This window comes from Pan paniscus, chromosome 9, assembly GCF_029289425.2.
Source record: "Pan paniscus chromosome 9, NHGRI_mPanPan1-v2.0_pri, whole genome shotgun sequence".
NCBI lineage: Eukaryota > Metazoa > Chordata > Mammalia > Primates > Hominidae > Pan > Pan paniscus.
Genome location: NC_073258.2, coordinates 33,271,887 through 33,293,015, shown reverse-complemented (window position 1 = coordinate 33,293,015; position 21,129 = coordinate 33,271,887). Strand labels below are relative to the sequence as shown.

The following is a 21,129-nucleotide window of genomic DNA, read 5'->3' as shown; positions in this document are numbered from 1 at the left end:
ACCTTCCATTTCCCCTATACCTGCCATTCTTATATTCTTTAGTGTTCTCTTTAACTGTTACTAGCCACTCCAATCCCCTGTTACTAATTGTTTATGTTCAACTTTCCCTCTTTGATTACTATGTGGTTTGTATCTCCTTACTGGACCCTGACTGATAAGCATGGTGATTTTATTTTTCTACTGTTCTAGAATTACGTCACAACTTGCATCATTTTAGAAATTTAGAGTTTGATACAATTTAAATATAAAAATGTGTTATAATAACATTTCCTTCCCTGAATAGTTATTTGTTGGTACACCAGCTAAAATTTCACCCCATTTATTAACCCAGCCCGAACTATTCACCTTTAGTTCTGTTCATAGAAGGGAATTTGACACATCAATGAAACGTCAAAGCTTTTTAAGAATTACCTTTCCTAACTTTGCTCAAGATTTCACTCCAACTTTCCTTTTATTCATCCCTCATGCCATTTATAATCTTTACCATATTCCTGAGCCAGAGTGAGGCTCTAGGTAGATGAAGAAGGAGTCTTGTACTTCTTGGTAAAAATAAAAAGTAGAATTTTTAGACAATACCAAAATATCTCTCCAGCTGTTTGGCTTGTGCCTGCACGTAATTATGAAACATACCTGAACACAGTTGACTCATATTACCCAAGAACATAATTCCATCTTATCTAAATCTCACTTTTTCCATCAACAGACATAGAAGAGCAGAATCAAGTTTTAAGTGTACTTTCTCATTTTTTTCCCCAGATTTAGGTGCCTTCATATCCACTGCTGCTCAGCTACTCATTTTACCTTTCTTTTTGTCTCATTTTACAATTTTTAAATTGTTCCTAACAATATTATTGCTGATTATCAAATGATGCATACTTTTATGCTTCAAACACAAATTATTTTCAAGGTTTTGTTTCTAAAACTTAATTCCCAAACACAATCACTGATATTTTTACAATAGCTACTCTAAATTCCCAAAGCAAAACTATTTATTAATGAGGCATTTCATTCTTTTAGAGGTTTAGAAATTTTGATTAGCTCTAAATTTAGTCATATTCAAAACTATTTCCATCTAGTTAAGGATAAAATGGAGGATAATTTGATAATTATTTGCAGCTGGATCATAAATGGAGCTCATGTTATTTATTTTTTAAAAAGGCAGAATTACTGCTTTAGGATATTAATAACTAATCTTGGCTCCAACACTTATTAGCTGTGTGGCCTTAGACAAGTCATTTAACCTTTTTAAGCTTCAAATTCTTCCTCTGGAAAATGGAGCTATTAATACTAGCATTTTAAGTATTTGGCACAGATCCTGGCCTTTAACAGCAAATTGATAATTTGTAGCTAATAATGATAATAATAATGAACAAGCTTAAATACATTTATTGCATTTTGTTGTATTGTTTTTACTTGGATAAGTCTTTTGTCTTATTTGTTTTTAAAGTTAACAATTCCTCTATTCCTTTACAAAAAGTTAGTAAAATTATATCACCTCCTTTATACAATTCATAGTTTCAGCTAAATTAAAGATTTAAACGTGGAACCATAAAATAGAAGAAAATATGGATTAAACATCTAACCCAGTGTAATAGTGAGTAGACATCTTCATAGTACATCTTCATAAGTGTGCAAACAAAGGGAGAATCCATACAGGGAAAAACTAATGACTTGAGTATATAAAAATGTAAAAACTCCTAAATCTAAAATAATTAAGCAAAAATAAATAGGAGAATATGAAAAATGGGGAAAATCTTTGCAACATAAACATCAGAGAATGAGATAATACTCAATATATAATAAACCTTATATAGGCATAGAAAACGATATGCACTTCAATACAAAAATGGGCAAAGGACATTAAAAGGAAATACATGACAAGAGAAAAATTACAAGAGCCAAACTAAATAAAAATTTCAGCCTCACTAGATATAAAATAACTGTAAAACAATGAGATGGTATTTTCTTCCCTTTAACATTAGGAAGATGTAAAACTAGGAATATACAATGCTGGTAAAGATACAAGAAAACTAACACACTCATTTTATGTATCAGTTATCTTTTGCTTTATTTTTTAATTGTGTAACAAATTACTTCAAAGCATAGTAACTTAAAACAGCAAATACTTATTATTTCATAGTTTTGGTAGGCCAGGAACCTGGAGTGACTTACTTGGGTAGTTCTAACTCAAAGTTACTTGTGAGACTAACTCAGGTTGCAAACATCTGAGGCTTGACCAAGGCTGGAAGATCTACTTCTAAGCATACTTACTTGCTGTAGTCCAGAGGCATTAGTTCCTTTGCCATGTGGGCCTGCACAACATGAGCTAGACAAAAGAGTGAGAGAGAACAAAAGAGCAAAACAGAAGCTGAAGTGCCCCTTATAACCTCATCTCGGAAATGGCATCCACCACTTCTGCCAAATTCTTTGGATGACATAGTGGAAGAGGAAGTGCCCAAAAGGTAGGGCCATGATGTGACTGAATACTCTGCTACCCATTACAGAAGCAAAGACCACAAATATAACAACAACAAAAATGCAGTAATGGGCTTTGCTTCCTGGAGTTGACAGTATGGGAGGGGCTACACAAAGGTATGAATACAAGGAAGCAGGGAACTTTGGGGACCATCAAAGAGAGTGGCACAATATTCCTGCAGGTCAGTTTGACAACATTTATCAAAATCCTTAAAAAATGCATATTCCTTATGACTCAGAAATTTCACTTATAGCAACTTACCCCAAGAAATTAATCAATAGTTTGCACCAAAATGTATCTTTAAGAATGTCCATTATAGTACTATTTAGAATGGTGAATATTGAAAACAGGTTAAGAAATCAACAATGAGATTGTATGAATATATTGTGGCATGTCTTTATTATGAATACCAAATGTTGGCATCACAAATAATGGAGAATAATTTATGATGATTAAGAAAAATCGTAATGTTGTTAATTGAGAAAAATCGGGTAAGAAAACAATATTTTATTTATTACATTTATTTACATTGTACGTAAACATGTATAGAGACAAAACTGGAAGTTTTTATGTGAAATGGGTGGTGGAAGTATGGATAATTATTTTCTTCAGTTTTTACTACATTTTCTAAGTTTCTATAAAAAGCATGTATAATAATAAGAAAAAAGAGACCCTCTTCAAAAACATGCCTGATCATTGTATTGACCAAGAGTAGGTAGAGTATCTGGAGTTTAAAATTCCAGGTGAAATTCGGCAGACTTGCCTGCCATACTTCCCTTGAGGACATAAGCACTCCTGTGGAGGTCCAAAGTTAGGTAAAACATAGCCTTTCTAACAGACATGAAGGGAACACCTTGGGAGTGATGGAGATGATCCATCTCCTCCATTTATGGGAAAAAATCTCATAAATGGATGGGGTTCTGTTTAGCAACAGAGAGTTACAGTTGCATCCTGAGAGTGAATTTGGTAAATGTGAAATTCCGATCATGTTCTTACTCAATCTTTAGTGGGAAAACTTCTCTGTTATGGAAGTTGAACTTACCCAAGGTCACAAAGCCAGTAAATAGCATAGCTGGAATTTAAAACCAGGATAGGACTGTAGGTTGTTAACCAGTATGTGCTATTTGAAGTTGTTGAAATGGGAATTATGTGATTAGAGATGGGCTTTGTTAAAATTTATCTTCTGGTGGTAAAAAATAGGTTAGAATGTGAAGAATGCATTATCAGCCAAAGAGCTGATGGACTTGGAAAATAATGAGGGCTTAAGATATTAGAGGTCCGTTTAGGGTGATGCACTGGTGAAGTTGAAGGGAAGAAAAGTTGAAAGGAGAAAAAGTTGAAAGATTAGGTTTTTGACTTCCTAGAAGAAAAATTTGAGTTTCCGATTTTGGAGGAAGGAGTTGTCTGTATTGGTGGTCTGATGACTGAACCTGTGGGTGCCTCATTGGACGTCAAGATCACCTTGTCTTAGAGTAGATAACACTGAATAACTGTGGTATTAAAGTATTAGACTGGATATTACCTGGGAAATGAATGGTTTAGGATGACTCCAAAGGGAAAATTCCAGGACAATTTGTAAATGTCTCCAAACGCATGATGGGAGGATGAATAATAGCTCTGGTCACTTTGTGTTATTTATATATGTCTGCCACCTTTGCCAAACTTTCAACTCCAGGAAGCAAAGCCCATTACTGCATTTTTGTCATTGTTGTACTTTTGGTCTTTGCTTCTGCAGTGTCTAGCAGAATGCTCAGCCACATCATGGCCCTACCTTTTGGGCACTTCCTCTTCCATTTCACTGGATATATTATATATTGAAGTTTACCATATTCCATGTACATCTTCTTTCTAGTATTAGGGGCATGTACCTCAGAAATGAACTTACATAAAATGTCTTTATTTCTATTAGAGGATGAAGCTATCATAACATGAAGCTACCATAACTATATAAGGTATTTACAATTGCCAGAATTTGAGCCATGCTGCTGTTACTTACGGTCTTGGAATGTGTCTACTGTTTGTTTTCTACTGTTTGTCTTGCTTTTTATAAGTCGATTCTTTTAATGTTCTGATACTGTGGAACATATTTGGTATTGTTTTCTCTCATATTGAAAACACAGTGGTCTTTTGTTGCTGAATTTGGGCTTTGATGTTTTTAGCAGAACCAATATGAAATAATCTGCTTCTCCATTACCCATCACATTCTTTTCAGTTGAATTGTCTTGAATGTACTTAAGACAATAAGAACTGACATAAGAAAACAAAAAGTAACATAATGCAATAAAGATGAATAAGATTAAAGGTAAAATGAAAATCCTAATTTTTTTTGGATTAAACTTCTTTTTGCTAATGTTTTGGATTAGCTTAGTGATTCAAAAATCTCGTTCCAAAATTATCTGAATAGTATGTGCAATAATATCACTATTTTCAATTTTTTAAAGTATTAATTTTTATAATATAATATGCGATAAAAATTAATATTAGAAAAAATACATTAATGGGCCAGGCGCGGTGGCTCATGCCTGTAATCCCAGCACTTTGGGAGGCCGAGGTGGGCAGATCACAAGGTCAGGAGATCAAGACCATCCTGGCTAACACGGGGAAACCCTGTCTCTACTAAAAATACAAAAAATTAGCCAGGCGTGGTGGCACATGCCTGTAGTCCCAGCTACTCGGGAGGCTGAGGCAGGAGAATGGCATGAACCCAGGAAGCGGAGCTTGCAGTGAGCCGAGATTGCACCACTGCACTCCAGCATGGGCTACAGAGCGAGACTCCATCTCAAAAAAAAAAAAAAATGCATTAATGAGAAGTAAAGTCTCTTCCTCTCAAACTTTATTCCCATTTCCCAGAGTTATTCACTAATAGCATGCTTTTTGTATATTCCCAAAAATTATTATGCATATATTTGCATGTGTAAAATGGTTCTCATTTAAATAATAAAAGGGATACATGTTAGTTTTGAAAAAAATTTTCAATAATTCAGAACTGAATAAAATGATAAGCAAAAGTACCTCTTGAACCTATTCCCCCAATATTATTATTGATAGTGTATCATTCTTGATTAGAGACACATACCCCCACCCACACAAAACTATACATATTACTTTGTGATATACTTTTTCCCACTTGATAGGATGTATTTGTGGCCATCTTTTCATACTGACATCCACATCTATGCTGTCTTTTAAAATTTTCCTGGTGATGCACATTTACGCAATATGAGCAATGCTGCAATGGACATCTTTGTAATATGTATATGTTTGTTAAGTCAAAGGGAGTACACATTTAAAATTTTACACATTTAATGCTTATGGTGATAGATATTCCAATTACACTGATTTGATCATTATACATTGTATACAGGTATCAAAATAACAACATGTGCCCCCAAAATATGTACAACTAATATATGTCAGGACATAAAAAGAAAAATAATTACATAGTTAATACACTCATTGATTAATTCAACAAAGATTTGTTTTATTATGCTTTTAATTTGCATAAAATAATCTCTTCTTGACATTTTCTGGATCCCTTTTCTCTTCTTTTTCTTTGCTGGTTTAAAGCTATACTTTATATACTGTTTTAATTGAAAAATTTATTACATTAAAATAGATTTCTTGAATATAATTCACATACCATATAATTCACCTATTTTTAGGTCTTTAATGTTTTTCAGTATATTCACAGATTTTTGCATCCGTCACCACAATCTAATTTTAAAACATTTTCGTTCTCCCTAAAAGACATCTTGGACTTCACATCTATTCCTCTGCCTCTGTCTGCCCCCCTCCCCAGCCTTTATAGATTTGCCCATTCTGGACATTTCATATAAATGGACTCATATAATATGTGGCTTACTGTGATTGATTTTTTTCACTTAGCATAATGTTTTCTGAGTTAATTCAGGTTGTAGCATGCTTTAGTAATTCATTTCTTTTTGTTGCCAAATAATATTCCATTGTATGGAAACATCACCTTTTTAATACATTTATCAGTTAATGGCATTGTATTTGTTTCCACTATTTTGGCTACTATGAATAATGTTGCTGTGAACATTGGTATGGAAGTTTTTGTTTGTATGTATGTTTTCATTTTTCATAGGTATATAACTAGGAGTGGAATTGCTGGGCCGTATGAAAAGTCCACATTTAACATTTTGAGGACTAGCCAAGCTGTTTCCCCTTCACATTCTTGCCAACTCTTGTTATTCTCTGTCATTTTGATTTTGTTTTTCTTTATCATCCTAGTGGGTAAAAAGTATTACCTTACTGAGGTTTTGATTTGTATTTTTCTGATCACTAGTGATGTTGAATATCTTTTCTTAGCAAATTGTTTATCTTCTTTGGAGAAATGTCTACTAGATCCTTTGCTTGTATTTTCATTGGGTTATTTGTCTTTTCATTAGTGAGTATAAGAGTTCTTTATATATTCCAGATACACATCCCTTATCAGACCTATAATCTGAAAATATTTTGTCTCATTCTGTAGGTTGTTTTTTTACTTTCTTCATGGCGTTGTTTGCAACACAATTTTTTTAAAATTTTGATGTAGTACAATTTATTTTTCTTTTGTCACTTGTGCTTTTGGTGGAGCCCCTTACATTAAAATAATAGCCTTTACTTTTTGGAGCACTTTTAGATTCACAGCAAAATTAAGCATAAAGTAAGGCAGTTCCCATATATCCCTTACCCTCACAAATGTACACCCTCCCCTAGTATCTTCATCTCACACCAGAGTGGTACATTTGTTATAATTGGTGAACCTACACTGACACATCATTACCAAAGTCTACAGGTTACATTAGGGCTCACTTTTGGTGGTGCACATTCTATGGGTTTGAACTAATGTATAATGACACATATCCACCATTATAGTATTATACAGAATAGTTTAACAGCCGTAAAAACCCTCTGTGCTGCACCTCTTCTGTCCTCACTGGCAACCACTGATCTTTTTGCTGTCTCCAGAGTTGTAGCCTTTTCAGATCGACTCTTATGCTTAGTAATATGCATTTAAGGTTTTGGAGTGCCTCACATTTTAAACATACATATTTACATTACATCTTCTAACAAAGTTAAAAGTTATTTAGTATCTATTTTTCCAGAACAATATAAGTACCTTAGTGCCATTTCTCTACTCAACACTCCCTCATAATTTTTGTTTTTTAGAATTTTAGCTCCACACTTTAAAAAGTGCAGTAAGGAGTTTATATTATAATTGAGGCAGCATATTTAGGCTTGACAGACTATTAATCAAGCTGAATGACACTGAAGCATGTTGCTTAACTTCCCTGTGTCTGCTTCCTTATCTTTAAAATGAGCACTATAATAGTACCCATTGCAAAGTGCTGTTGCAAGGATTAAAATGCAAATTTATTGTTATGTGGGAAATTACTTCCATGCAAGGGTAGCCTCCAAGTGTATTACTTGGTAAGCTAGGCTAGAGCCCATGGTACACAAAAGTGCACAAAACAAATTAAAATTTTCACATCATGACTTATTAAATCAATTTAAAACATAAAACAAAATGTAAGGAAAGAGAGATGGGCCGGATTAACATAAGTGAAATATTACATGAGTGGGTTGAAGGGTCATATTAGCCTGAATCTGGTCTGCAGTATTTATATATCCCCCCCTTTATGCTACATTACTCTTTCCTGCTGCTGGTGTAGTTACAAGAACCAGAATGAAAACTTGACCGGGAAGCCCAACAAATAAAAGATGCCTGGGACAATGACACACACTTGTTCCATGAGGGCTGTGTGTGAGTCACTTGACCAGTAGCTGTGCTCCCCAGTTAGCCTGATGAGCAGTGACAGATTTTATCCTTCAGAAGATCCCAAATGAGAGTCAACAATGGGTGGCTAATTAAAGACCTCATGATTTTCGTGTGCCTCATGTGCTTCATTTGTATTTAGTATATCATTAATATTTTTTGCTTTGTTTGTTATTTAGTGAGTCATGAATATTAAATGTCTATTTTGTCTTTCTAGCCCTTTCTATGTTCATAGACATATGCTCTACCTTGTGTCTGACACTCCTCAGGTTACTATCTTATCTATGCTTAATGCAACTCTTTCATTCATTCAATTTGTTTTCTTATCTTCTAGAGCAGAATTGAATACTTCCAAAGAATACAGCAACTACACAATTACATACATGTGTTGTGTATACAATAATACCTTGTATATAGAAATAACTCAATAAATTTAGCTATTATTATTAACGTATAAGATTGTTTTACTGTTTTAATCTTATCTAAGGGTGAAAATGAGCTATCTAGCGAAACTTAATCAGATTAAACAACTAATTAGAAACATTAATATTAAAGTCATTTGGCTTGATTCTGTTATGAAATTGATAATAAAGTACAAAGTTTATTAGCCAGACCTTTTTACTATTAATGTAATTTATCCTCCTCTCTTTCCAGTTGGATGGATTTTTGGCTATTGTTTATAAGGGTGATACTACTTGTTATTTTTTCCTTTCTTACAGGCTTATCCTCAGTTTGTTCTGACCTACCTAGAGGAGCTAAATGCACAAGTAGATGTGACCCAGACAGAGTATCACATTCACCATGGTGCCTGGACCACAGCTCATCAGGAACATGGCAGAAACTTAGCAGAAGAGGTCAGTGTAGGGAGCCACAGGCAAGACAGAAATAGCTCTCTAAAATATATTTTGAAAAGAGAAAAAATGTTCAAGTTGTTTTCAGGAGGCAAGCACAAATTCACAACTTAATGTTACGGATAGTTTAAAATAATATAATATAATATCTATATGCACATTTATATTTATGTAAACATATAGCTTTATATAAACATTTTATTAAACAGATGTGATACCCTTTTTTTCTTAGGATTGCCTTCTTTTCTTTTGGCCACATACAAAGGACTTATGTGTTGTAGAAACACTGAAGGAACCATGAAAACTGCAGTGTTATATTTTTGGCATGTATGGTTTAGATATTTCCATTCAATGAAAATTAGCTACATGATTCCTATATTTCATTTATTAGGTTCTGCAAGAAAGTGCCAGCAACCCCGGTCTGAAGCAACTGCCAGAACCCTCAGACACCCATTTAATGCCAGAAGGTTCTCTTGAGGAGACGGGGCAGCTGACAGTAGCACTGGTGAGGAAACTGGAAGAGAAACATCCTAAGGCTTCTGCTCAGAGGTAGGGTACTGACAGAACTGAGCTTTATTGCTCAATGACATTCGATGTTTTCCTTCAGTTTCATGTAAGATTGATTTCTTGAAGATTATTGAAATATCTCAAAAGCCCTTTGGCTTTCAAGCGTAGTCGTTTTGGGGTCACATTTGATGAAGAAAGGTGACATTTATGTGTATTTTGTTGAAGATTGATGTATGTTATTGTTTATTATTATACTTAGGATGGGTTGCTGTCCTGGGATTTCACTAAAATGCTATGAAATAACTATCATTAATATAATTAAGCTAAGGTACTACAGACCATACACCCAATTGTTAAAATACCAAGTTATGTTGAAGAAGACTATTCCGTGGGCAATCCTTTTTATTTTCCATGAGAATATTATATTTGGACTCAAGGTTAAGTGCACAAAAGATGGTCTTAACCAGTGATAACAAATCAACCCTATTTCCCTTCCTAGAATAAAAATAACATCACTGATATTGCTAACCAATTGAAAAATTATCCTTGGTTAAGAAATGGAAACAATTTCTCTGATCCTCTTTATTTCATTAGAAACTGAAGTTTATTATTATTATTTTGTTGGGGTTGATGTTGTAAATCATAAACTGACTTTATAAATTGCAATTTTAATCTAAAACTGTTTGAAATTACTGTTGACTGAAATACTCTTAAAGGAGCCATATAATTCTTATCATATTCACTAAAGTTTAAGGAAATTCCTAAATTTATTTGATTTAATTAATTAATTTATTTATTGTAAAAATGGGGTCTAGCTATATTGCCCAGGCTGCTCTTGAACTCCTGGCCTCAAGCAATCCTCCCACTTCACTCTCCCAAAGTGATGGGATTATCAGCATGAGCCACCACACCCAGCCTTCCTAAATTTAAATACATGGACTGTAGATAGAAATGTCACTTGCATGAAAAGAGACAAAAAACTTATTTCAATTAAAAGCTATTTTATTCCATGGTGTATATGTGCCACATTTTCTTAATCCAGTCTATGGTTGTTGGACATTTGGGTTGGTTCCAAGTCTTTGCTATTGTGAATAGTGCCGCAGTAAACATACCTGTGCATGTGTCTTTATAGCAGCATGATTTATAATCCTTTGGGTATATACCCAGTAATGGGATGGCTGGGTCAAATGGTATTTCTAGTTCTAGATCCCTGAGGAATCACCACACTGACTTCCACAATGGTTGAACTAGTTTACAGTCCCACCAGCAGTGTAAAAGTGTTCCTATTTCTCCACATCCTCTCCAGCACCTGTTGTTTCCTGACTTTTTAATGATCGCCATTCTAACTGGTGTGAGATGGTATCTCATTGTGGTTTTGATTTGCATTTCTCTGATGGCCAGTGATGATGAGCATTTTTTCATGTGTTTTTTGGCTGCATAAATGTCTTCTTTTGAGAAGTGTCTGTTCATATCCTTTGCCCACTTTTTGATGGGGTTGGAACAATGAGAACACATGGACACAGGAAGGGGAACATCACACTCTGGGGACTGTTGTGGGGTAGGGGGAGGGGGGAGGGATAGCATTAGGAGATATACCTAATGCTAAATGACGAGTTAATGGGTGCAGCACACCAACATGGCACATGTATACATATGTAACAAACCTGCACATTGTGCACATGTACCCTAAAACTTAAAGTATAATAATAATAAAATCAAAAAAAAGAAAAAAAAGGAAAAAAAAGCTATTTTGTATTACTAAATTACATATTCCACCTGGAATTTTTACAGGAAGGGAACGTTTTTTCTGATAGATAGCAAAAGTGACTCTCCAATTTATTATTTATTTAATTTATTATTTAAACCTCAAGTCTTTTGTACTTGTTGTTTTGAAGATAGAACACAAAGTAACAAATTTAGTACCTTGCTGTATCATAATATGGGGTGTCAGAACGGTACGGAAACTTAAGTTCCAGGTATTCTTTTTCCTGCTAGTTATTTTTTAATCACATACAAGATTCTCAACTCCCTGATGCTCCATCTACAATAGGACCACAGGCTGAGCAGCCAGATAGTCAAGCCCCTCTCCACTATTCTCACATCACTAGAATGTAATTCCCTTGGGGAAAGTCCTTGTCTGATGTTTTCATCTAAAATAGGAACTCAAGAAACACTGGGACACTTGAGAACTCGTAATACCGCTCTATGAGGCTGTTTCTGGCCTCTCTAGGCTTATTTGGCAGCCATTTCTACTCAGCCATTTTTGAGGGAAAGCTGGCGCTTGTCATTATCTTGGGACCTTATTATCCTGGGTTTTCATCCTTATCCTGGGCTTTACTCAAGAAAGAGGCACAGTTTACTTCTGCTCTCAGATTCCTGAAACATATATGGGGTTTGTGTATTTGCCCCATGCTGTACCTGGCCCTCATGATAACTCACCTGCTTTGCCTATTTCACCCTTCCCATGCTTAAAAATATTTTCTCTAAGGGTATAGGGCACTGGGTAGCTTAGGGATTTGGCTTTTGCATTCTGTTGTTGCTTCTTCCCTGAGGCAATGCAATCTGATGACTGCACTTTGGAAGAAAGGAATATAGTATTAGAAAAAGTGACGCCAAAAAAGACAGGGCAGTTAATGTCAGCTGCCATACCAGAAGACCTATCTGAGGTTGTTAGAATTAACTGAGATGTCTTTAAGTTTCCAGGAAAGTAGTAAGCATTCAAGTGTTAGTTGTGAAAATGTTCTGAAAACAAGTAGAGATAGAAAAGAATTTTTAATAGGGGCTTTACTTAGATTTATGCTTTTATAGTCAACAGGAATTGACTAGTAAATCTTTTTGGGATTTGATTTCATAGGAAATCTTCCAGAGGCATTTTCTTGGTGAGCATTTCTCAGGGTTTATGTGATAGGCTCCATACGTGATAGGCTCCAGGTGCCTTCTTCTTCTTCTTTTTTTTCTTAAGGCAGGGATTTATCTACATTCTTCCCCCTCTGCCTCCACAATTTACTACAGTAGATGTAATTTCAGTTTCTTTACCTCTTAAAACACACACACACACACACACACACAATCTAAAATGATCACTGAAAAGTAGGCATAGAAGTGTGCTTCTCTCCTTGCTTTGATAAAATAAGTTGTGTGTACATTGAATTCTAAGTTTGGTCCAAAGTAAAGTAAATGCCATATTCTGGCATTAAGTGTCTGGAATGTGTTTGTTTACATTAGTTTATCCAAAGGAGTCCTTTACCCTTTTTTAAATGGAATAGGGGGTGGAGAAGGACTGGGACAGCCAACAAAGCATGCTGACCCAGCTTGTCACCCAGTGACCTGTGAGAAGGAAATAATGAACTGTGAGTAGCTGTCATCTTAACTGTTTCTGACAGTTTGCCTTTGGGCACATCTGTGTTAGTTGCATTGGAAAGGCCTTTGTTCTTTTCCCACTAGTGACTTTGTGGAGTGCTGAAGGGTTTGCTAGCTACTGTACTCCTAACCAGCCCTTCCTTCCCAGGGAAGCGAGCAGCTGCCAGGGATCGCACTGACATTTCTCTTCATGACTCAACTTGGCATGGACTTCATTCTTTTAAAAGAAAACATAGATTTAAAAGCCATTTGATTTTTTTTCAATTAAAATGTGCTTTAATATCTCATGAGCTTTGGAACTAATAAAACAGCAAACTTATAAAAATACATTTAGTATTACCCTAATTTTATATAGACAAATAACTAACCAAATGGGCGGGTGATTTGAGGAAAATATAACAAATTATTGAAAGTTTTTGTCGCATTTTTAAATATTTAGTTATTTTCCAAATTTTAATAATTAAATGTTTGCATTAGGACAAAAATCAATGCAAGTTATGAAGAGCATTTTAAATGTAGACACTTGATACTTTGCTATTAAGAATATTTGGACTAAAATTGATAATTGTCATGTTACATTTTGTTTCACATTTTCCACTGATACTTTTAAAATAAACTTTTATCTAAAAATATAAACCTCAGAATATTGCAGTATTTAAATTTTAAAGTCTATCTTGTACATAAAATTATTGTAATCACTAGGAGATATGATTTGATAAGAAACAGGGTTTCTGTTCCTCGGTTTTTCTGAAGTATAACTACCAATTCAATGGTAACAAAGGCAGAACATTTTGAATAATGCATATCATGCCCTAAGATAATTGTTTACGTTAAAATGAAAGCTTCATTTATAAAATATAATTCCTGAGTGAGTTTTAAAGCCTTATTTACATTTTTACAGTTGCTGTAAAGTCAGTCCTTCTGCTATAATTATGTCCAGCTACAATTGGCATGAAATAAAATTAAGCGTTTGGTTCTCAATTTATTATGTTTACCATTTTAGGAGAATATAAATTCAAACTCTACTGCATTGGTCAATTTTTATAAGGCCCTTTTTTCCCCTGATAAAATAGGAGAAATGAAGCTTGAAAGAAGTGACATGCTTTTTTCTTTATTCAAGGTTCTTTTCTCTTAGTAACAGATTTGAGATGCACCAGCTAAAGGAACTATTATAGTCTCCTGCTTTTCAAAGAAAGGCAAATCAATAGCAATGAGAAACTCTTTAAGCAGACAAATAATGATCATGTCTATATAATTATAAATTGTAAAAACCCACATATTAAAAATTGAATTACATTCTGATTTTCTTGAATATACAGTAGCATAAGAGTACTATATTAAATCATTTATGTAGCTTTGCATATAGTTGGTGGTAATTTGTAACTCTTATTTGCTTTGAACTTTCTCCTCCTTCTGCTGAGTAAATATTAACACAATTTTTGTAGAGCTAGTGAACTCACAGGTCAGTTTTGACAATAGTCAGGCTGTCTTTTTAAGAAAAGTGAATTGTTTAAATTGCTACAGCTCCATTTCTTATTTCTAGAACTATTACCAATAAAGGTAAATGTTAATATAATAATTGCTTTTGATAGTCATTAAATCCAACTATACTTTCTAGGAATAAAATTCCAGGCTTTATTACATTACTTTTCTTAGCTATTGAAGATACTCAGCTTTAAGCATTTGCCTTTAGCTGTTTTATAGTGTATTTGGAAGCGTGGCATTATATTTAAGAACATGAAATTATTGTATGTTTCAAGATTGTGAAGATATAATTTTGTTTTTTGATTAGAAAAGTCAAATATCCTGATATTGGCTGATACTGTTGCCTGTTTAGGTTTTGGTATATTTAAAAAATTAATTCCTGTATGTTCTCTGTGAATTAAAATAAAGTGAACAAATAATGTAATTGCATCTGTTTCTTTGAAACAAAGTCAAAAATCAAGCATTCTAAAAGATTAGGCTTATGTCTATAAATGTGCATTAATTCAGAAATTCTCAAAGATTTTCAAGTAAGCATGTTATGATTATTTTTTGTTTTTATTTGCTGCTGTGAGGTACCCAAACCTTCAACTATGCCACATAGTTTCCATTTTCACGATGTACTATTTATTTTTCTGTTGTATTCAGTTTTGTCTATAGAACTATTTAAGGCATGAATGCGATGCTCTACTCTTACCTTCTTCAAACTTGCAGCCCCCAAACTAGAGTGTCTAGTATTATAATAGTGAAAATAGTAGGTAATGATTTCTGGATTGGATAATATGGATGGAAAAAGAGGAGACAAGTGGTAGAGATAATAAATTACATTTAGGTGGACTTGGATGAGACCAGAGTGCAAGCTGTCAAAATGATCTATAGATTAGCTTCCTACCTTGTCTATCTCTTTCAACCTTTGTCCTCCTACAATTTATTCTTCAGTTAAGGGCCAGAATGATCCTTTTATATTCATAAGTCAGGTCATGGGAATTCTCAGTTCCATATCTTTCAATGGCTTCTTATTTTCTCTAGAGTGAAAACAAAGTCTATGCTAAATGTCCCACTTTACCAGTCCCATTATATCTCTGATCACCATTTCCCTCCCTTCCTCTGCTCTAGTCACCCTGGCTTCATGGCCTTTTCTGAGATACAAGGCATACATGCTCATACCCTATCATTCTCTTTCCCTGCTTTATTTTTCTTCACGATACTTATTACTACCTGTCATATACATATATATTTACTGTCTGAATTGCCCAATTAGAATGTAAGCTTCACTTCAGCAGGAAGTGTTTTCTTTACATTTGTACCTCCAGGGCTGGAACATACCCGGTACATGGTGGGTACTCAATACAAAGTCGCTGAATGAATGAACAAAGAAATGAATGAAGGGGTATGATTAATGGAATTAAGAAAATGGAGAGAGCAAATAGTCTGAGCATTCACATGTACATTTCAAGACCATCCTGTCTGCCAGCCAACTATAGCCCTATGATCTACTCATGTGTCAATCCAAAACTAAGCTCAACTATTCCAATGGCTTTCTGGCTGAGTCAATGTCATCTATATATTCTATCCTTTTTTAATGTGTAAATATTTATTGAGCATGTTCTATGTTCTAAACACTATTTTATGGTATCCTAGGCACTGGGGATTCAGTATGGGGAAGACAGGTACACTTTCTGGCCTCACAGAGCTGTCCCCACACGGAGCTGTCCCCACAGAATCTAACAGGGAAGAGAGATATTAAACAAGTCATTACGGTAAAAGAGCATGATGGGTGTCGCTGTAGGGAGAAGGTAGTTCATCCTGAACACTCCTCCCTGGTGATATGCTTTTGAAGTACTACTTTGAATATTACACTCATGGACTTATAATTCTTCAGAGTTTACTCATTCCCTTAGTGAAATTAAGCATTAACTGTCAGACCAACTATACTTAAGTCTCAGGATCTCCGTGTACTTGATAGACCCAAGCTGATTGTACTTGGCCCATGCTAGTTTGCTTGTCTCAAACACTCCTATTCGCTTTTATCTACCTGAAACCTTACCCTCTGTATGGCCCATTTTCATTGATTTTTTTCTCAGCTTTTCTTCTCATGATGTATACATTTAAGGATACAAATTTACTTTGAAGCATGGCTTTAGCTTCATTGCACTCATTTTACTATTTTATATTTTCATTATCATTTCCATTGTATTATATTGTTTAATCCATGGACTATTTAGGATATTTCTTAATTTCCAAATATATGAAATATTTCAGCTTTGTATTATTGACTTCTAGATTAATTTCACAGTGGTTGGAAAACATTTTTGATATGATTTTAATTCTGATATTTGTTGAGATTTCTTTTTCTCTTTCTCTCTCTCTTTCTTTCTTTTTCTTTCTTTCTTTCCCTCCCTCCCTTCCTCCCTCCCTCCCTCTCTCTCTCTCTCTTTTTCTTTTTCTTTCTTTCTTTTTTCTTTCTTTCTTTTTCTTTCTTTTGAGATAGAATCTTGCTGTATTGCCCTGGCTAGAGTACAGTGGTGCCATCTTGGTTCACTGCAACCTCTGCCTCCCGAGTTCAAGAGATTCTTGTGCCTCAGCCTCCTGATGAATAGCTGGATTACAGGCACGCGCCACTATGCCTGGCTAATTTTTGTATTTTTAGTAGAGATGGGGTTTCACCATGTTGGCCAGGCTGGTCTCCAACTTCTGACCTCAAGTGATCCACCTGCCTCGGCCTCCCAAAGTACTGGAATTACAGGTATGCACCACTGTGCCCAGCCTGAAATTTGTTGAGATTTCTTTATGGCCCATCTACCATATACACATTTTTAATAAATGATACATGTGAACTTGAGAAAATACATATTCTGAAGTTTGGGGGTGCAGTGTTCTGTATATTTCAATTAGATTAAGTTTGATACATGTGTTTTCAGATCTTGTATATACTTACTGATACTTTGTCTGCTTGTTACATTATTTACTGAAAGATGTATGGTAAAAATTCCCCACTAAATTGTGGATTTTTCTATTTCTCCTTTGAGTTTTATGAATTTTTCTTTTCTATAATTTGAGATTATTAGGTACATACAATTTTGGAATTGTTTTATTTTTCTGGTCAATTAAACCTTACGTTGTTATAAAATACTCTCACATACTTTCTCCCTTTTTAAAGTTTACTTTGTCTCATATTAAATATAGTGGTCCCAGCTTTTTGGTCAGTGTTTGCATGATAAATTTTGGTGTCCTTTTACTTTTAAACTTTATCTTTAATGCTGAGGGAGTGTTTTGTGTGAAAAAGTATTTTTAGTGCAATATTACAATCTCTGTCTTTTAATTGAAATATTTAGTCCATCTATTCCAATAATGTAATTACTGGTATTTTGGAGTTTAAATCTAACATGTTATTATTTGATATCTATATGTTCCATTTATTCTGTGTCCTGTTTTCTCTCTTTTTTGGTCTCCTCTAAAATTTATTATTTTATGTTATTTAATTTCCTTTCTCCCAATTATCTTGGTAGTTAACTTTATTTTATTATTATTTTTAGTGACTGCTGTGGAGATTATACATGTTGCCTTGACTTACTAAAGCCTAATATAAATTAGTGTTTTTTCCATTTCACAAACAATTCAAGAACCTTGGAACTCTTAATCTCCATATATGCACTTTCTCTCTAAATGCTGGCGTGTTTTAGTTCTATACGTATTTTAAAATTCTTTTAAAATATTTCCATAATTTATTAGGGTACAGGTGGTATTTGGTTACTTGAGTAAGTTCTTTAGTGATGATTTGTGAGATTTTGGCTCACCCATCACGCGAGCAGTGTACACTGCACCATATTTGTAGTATTTTGTCCCTCGCCCCACTCCCATCCTTCCCCCCAAGAACCCAAAGTCCATTGTATCCTTATGCCTTTGCATCTTCATAGCTTAGCTCCCACATATCAGTGAGAACATACGATGTTTGGTTTTTCCATTCCTGAGTTACTTCACTTAGAATAATAGTCTCCAATCTCACCCAGGTCACTGCAAATGCTGTTAATTCATTCCTTTTTTATGACTGAGTAGTATTACATCATATAAATATACCAAAGTTTCTTTATCCGTTTGTTAATTTATGGGCATTTGGGTTGGTTCCACAATTCTGCAATTGCAAATTGTGCTGCTATAAACACGCATGTGCAAGAATCTTTTTCATATAATGACTTCTTTTCCTCTGGGTAGATACCCAGTAGTGCGATTGCTGGATCAAATAGTAGTTCTACTTTCAGTTCTTAAGGAATCTCCACACTATGAAAACAGTGGAAACACTATGGAAACATAGTGGTTTTACTAGTTTACATTCCCACCAGCAGTGTAGAAGTATTCCCTGTTCACCGCATCCATGCAAACATCTGTTTTTTGATTTTTTGATTATGGCCATTCTTGCAGGAGTAAGGTGGTATTGCATTGTGGTTTTGATTTGCATTTCCATGATCATTAGTGGTGTGGAGCATTTTTTCATATGTTTATTGGCCATTTGTATATCTTCTTTTGAGAGTTATTTAGGTCCTTAGCCCACTTATTGGTGGGATTGTTTGTTTTTTTTCTTACTGATGTGTTTGAGTTCGTTGTAGATTCTGGATATTAATCTTTTGTCAGATGCATAAATTGTAAAGATTTTCTCCCACTCTGTGGGTTGTCTATTTACTCTGCTGACTGTTCCTTTTGCTGTGCAAAAGCTCTTTAGTTTAATTAAGTCACAACTATTTATCTTTGTTTTTATTGCATTTGCTTTTAGGTTCTTCGTCATGAAATCCTTGCCTAAGCCAATGTCTAGAGGGTTTTTTCTAATGTTATCTTCTAGAAGTTTTATAATTTCACATCTGAGATTTAAGTCTTTAATCCATTTTGAGTTGATTTTTATATAAGATGAGAGATAAGGATCCAGTTTCATTCTCCTACATGTGGCTAGCCACTTATCCCAGCACCATTTGCTGAAAAGGGTGTCCTTTCCCCACTTCATGTTTTTGTTTGCTTTGTCTAAGATCAGTTGGCTGTAAGTATTTGGGTTTATTTCTGGGTTCTCTATTCTGTTCCATTGGTCTATGTGCCTATTTTTACACCAGTACCATGCTGTTTTGGTGACTATGGCCTTATAGTATAGTTTACAGTCAGTGTGATGCCTCCAGATTTGTTCTTTTTGCTTAGTCTTGCTTTGGCTATACGGGCTCTTTTTTGTTTCCATATGAATTTTAGAATTGTCTTTTCTAATTCTGTGAAGAATGATGGTGGTATTTTGATGGGAATTGCATTGAATTTGTAGATTGCTTTTGGCAATATGGTCATTTTCACAATACCAGTTCTACCCATCTATGAGGATGGGATGTGTTTCCATTTGTTTGTGTCATCTATGGTTTATTTCAGCAGTGTTTTGTAGTTTTCCTTGTAGAGGTCTTTTGCCTCCTTGGTTAGGTAAATTCTTAAGTTGTTTTTTGTTTGTTTTGTTTTTTTTTTTTTTTTCCTTTTTTCAGCTATTGTAAAAGGGGTTGAATTCTCGATTTGATTCTCTGCTTGGTCACTGTTGGTGTGTAGAAGAGCTACTGATTTGTGTACATTAATCTTGTATCTGGAAACTTTGCCGAATTCTTTTATTAGTCTTAGGAGATCTCTGGAGGAGTCCTTAGGGTTTTCAAGGTAAAACAATCATATCATCAGCAAACAGTGACAGTTTGACTTCCTCTTTAATGATTTGGATGTCCTTTATTTATTTCTCTTGTCTGATTGCTCTGGCTAGGACTTCCAGTACTATGTTGAAGAGGAGTGGTGAGAGTGGGCATCCTTGTCTTGTTCCAGTTCTCAGATGGAATGTTTTCAACTTTTCCCCATTCAGTATTATGTCGGCTGTGGGTTTGTCATAGATGGCTTTTATTACATTAAGGTATGTCCCTTATATGCCAATTTTGCTGAGAGTTTTAATCATAAAGGGATGCTGGATTTTGTTGAATGCTTTTTCTCCATCTATTGAGATGATCATGTGATTTTTGTTTTTAATTCTGTTTATGTGGTGTATCACATTTATTGACTTGTGTATGTTAAACCATCCCTGGTATGAAACCCACTTGATCATAGTGGATTATCTTTTTGATATGTTGTTGGATTCATTTAGGTAGTATTTTGTTAAGGATTTTAGCATCTATGTTCATCAAGGATATTGGTCTGTAGTTTTCTTTTTTGGTTATGTCCTTTCTGGGTTTTGGTATTAGGGTGATGCTGGCTTCACAGAATGAATTAAGGAGAGTACCTTCTTTCTCCATCTTGTGGAATAGTGTCAAAAGATTGGTACCAATTTTTCTTTGAATGTCTGGTGGAATTCTGCTGTGAATCCGTCTGGTGCTGGACTTTTTTTGTTGGTAATTTTTAAATTACCATTTCAATCTCACTGCTTGTTATTGGTCTATTCAGGGTATCTAATTCTAGCTGATTTAAGCTAGGAGGGTTGTATTTTTCCAGGAATTTATAAGTCTCTTGTAGGTTTTCCAGTTTATGTGCATAAAGGTGTTCATAGTAGCCTTGGACAATCTTTTGTATTTCAGTGGTATCAGATGTAATGTCTCTTGTTTTGTTTCTTAGTGAGGTTATTTGGATATTCTCTCTCTTTTCTTCATTAATCTTACTAATAGTCTATCAATTTTATTTATCTTCTC

At 34.5% G+C, this 21,129-nt stretch overlaps 1 protein-coding gene across 2 annotated transcripts in view; it reads left to right on the top strand.

Annotated features, from left to right (window-relative positions):
- Positions 1-21,129, top strand: part of DCDC1 (doublecortin domain containing 1) — a 497,588-nt gene that overhangs the window by 287,096 nt on the left and 189,363 nt on the right. For both annotated transcript variants that reach the window (XM_055094254.2, XM_055094255.2), the window contains exons 19-20: positions 8,975-9,109; positions 9,498-9,655. In XM_055094254.2, coding sequence (XP_054950229.2) covers positions 8,975-9,109; positions 9,498-9,655 — 293 coding nt within the window. The remainder of the gene's footprint in view (positions 1-8,974; positions 9,110-9,497; positions 9,656-21,129) is intronic.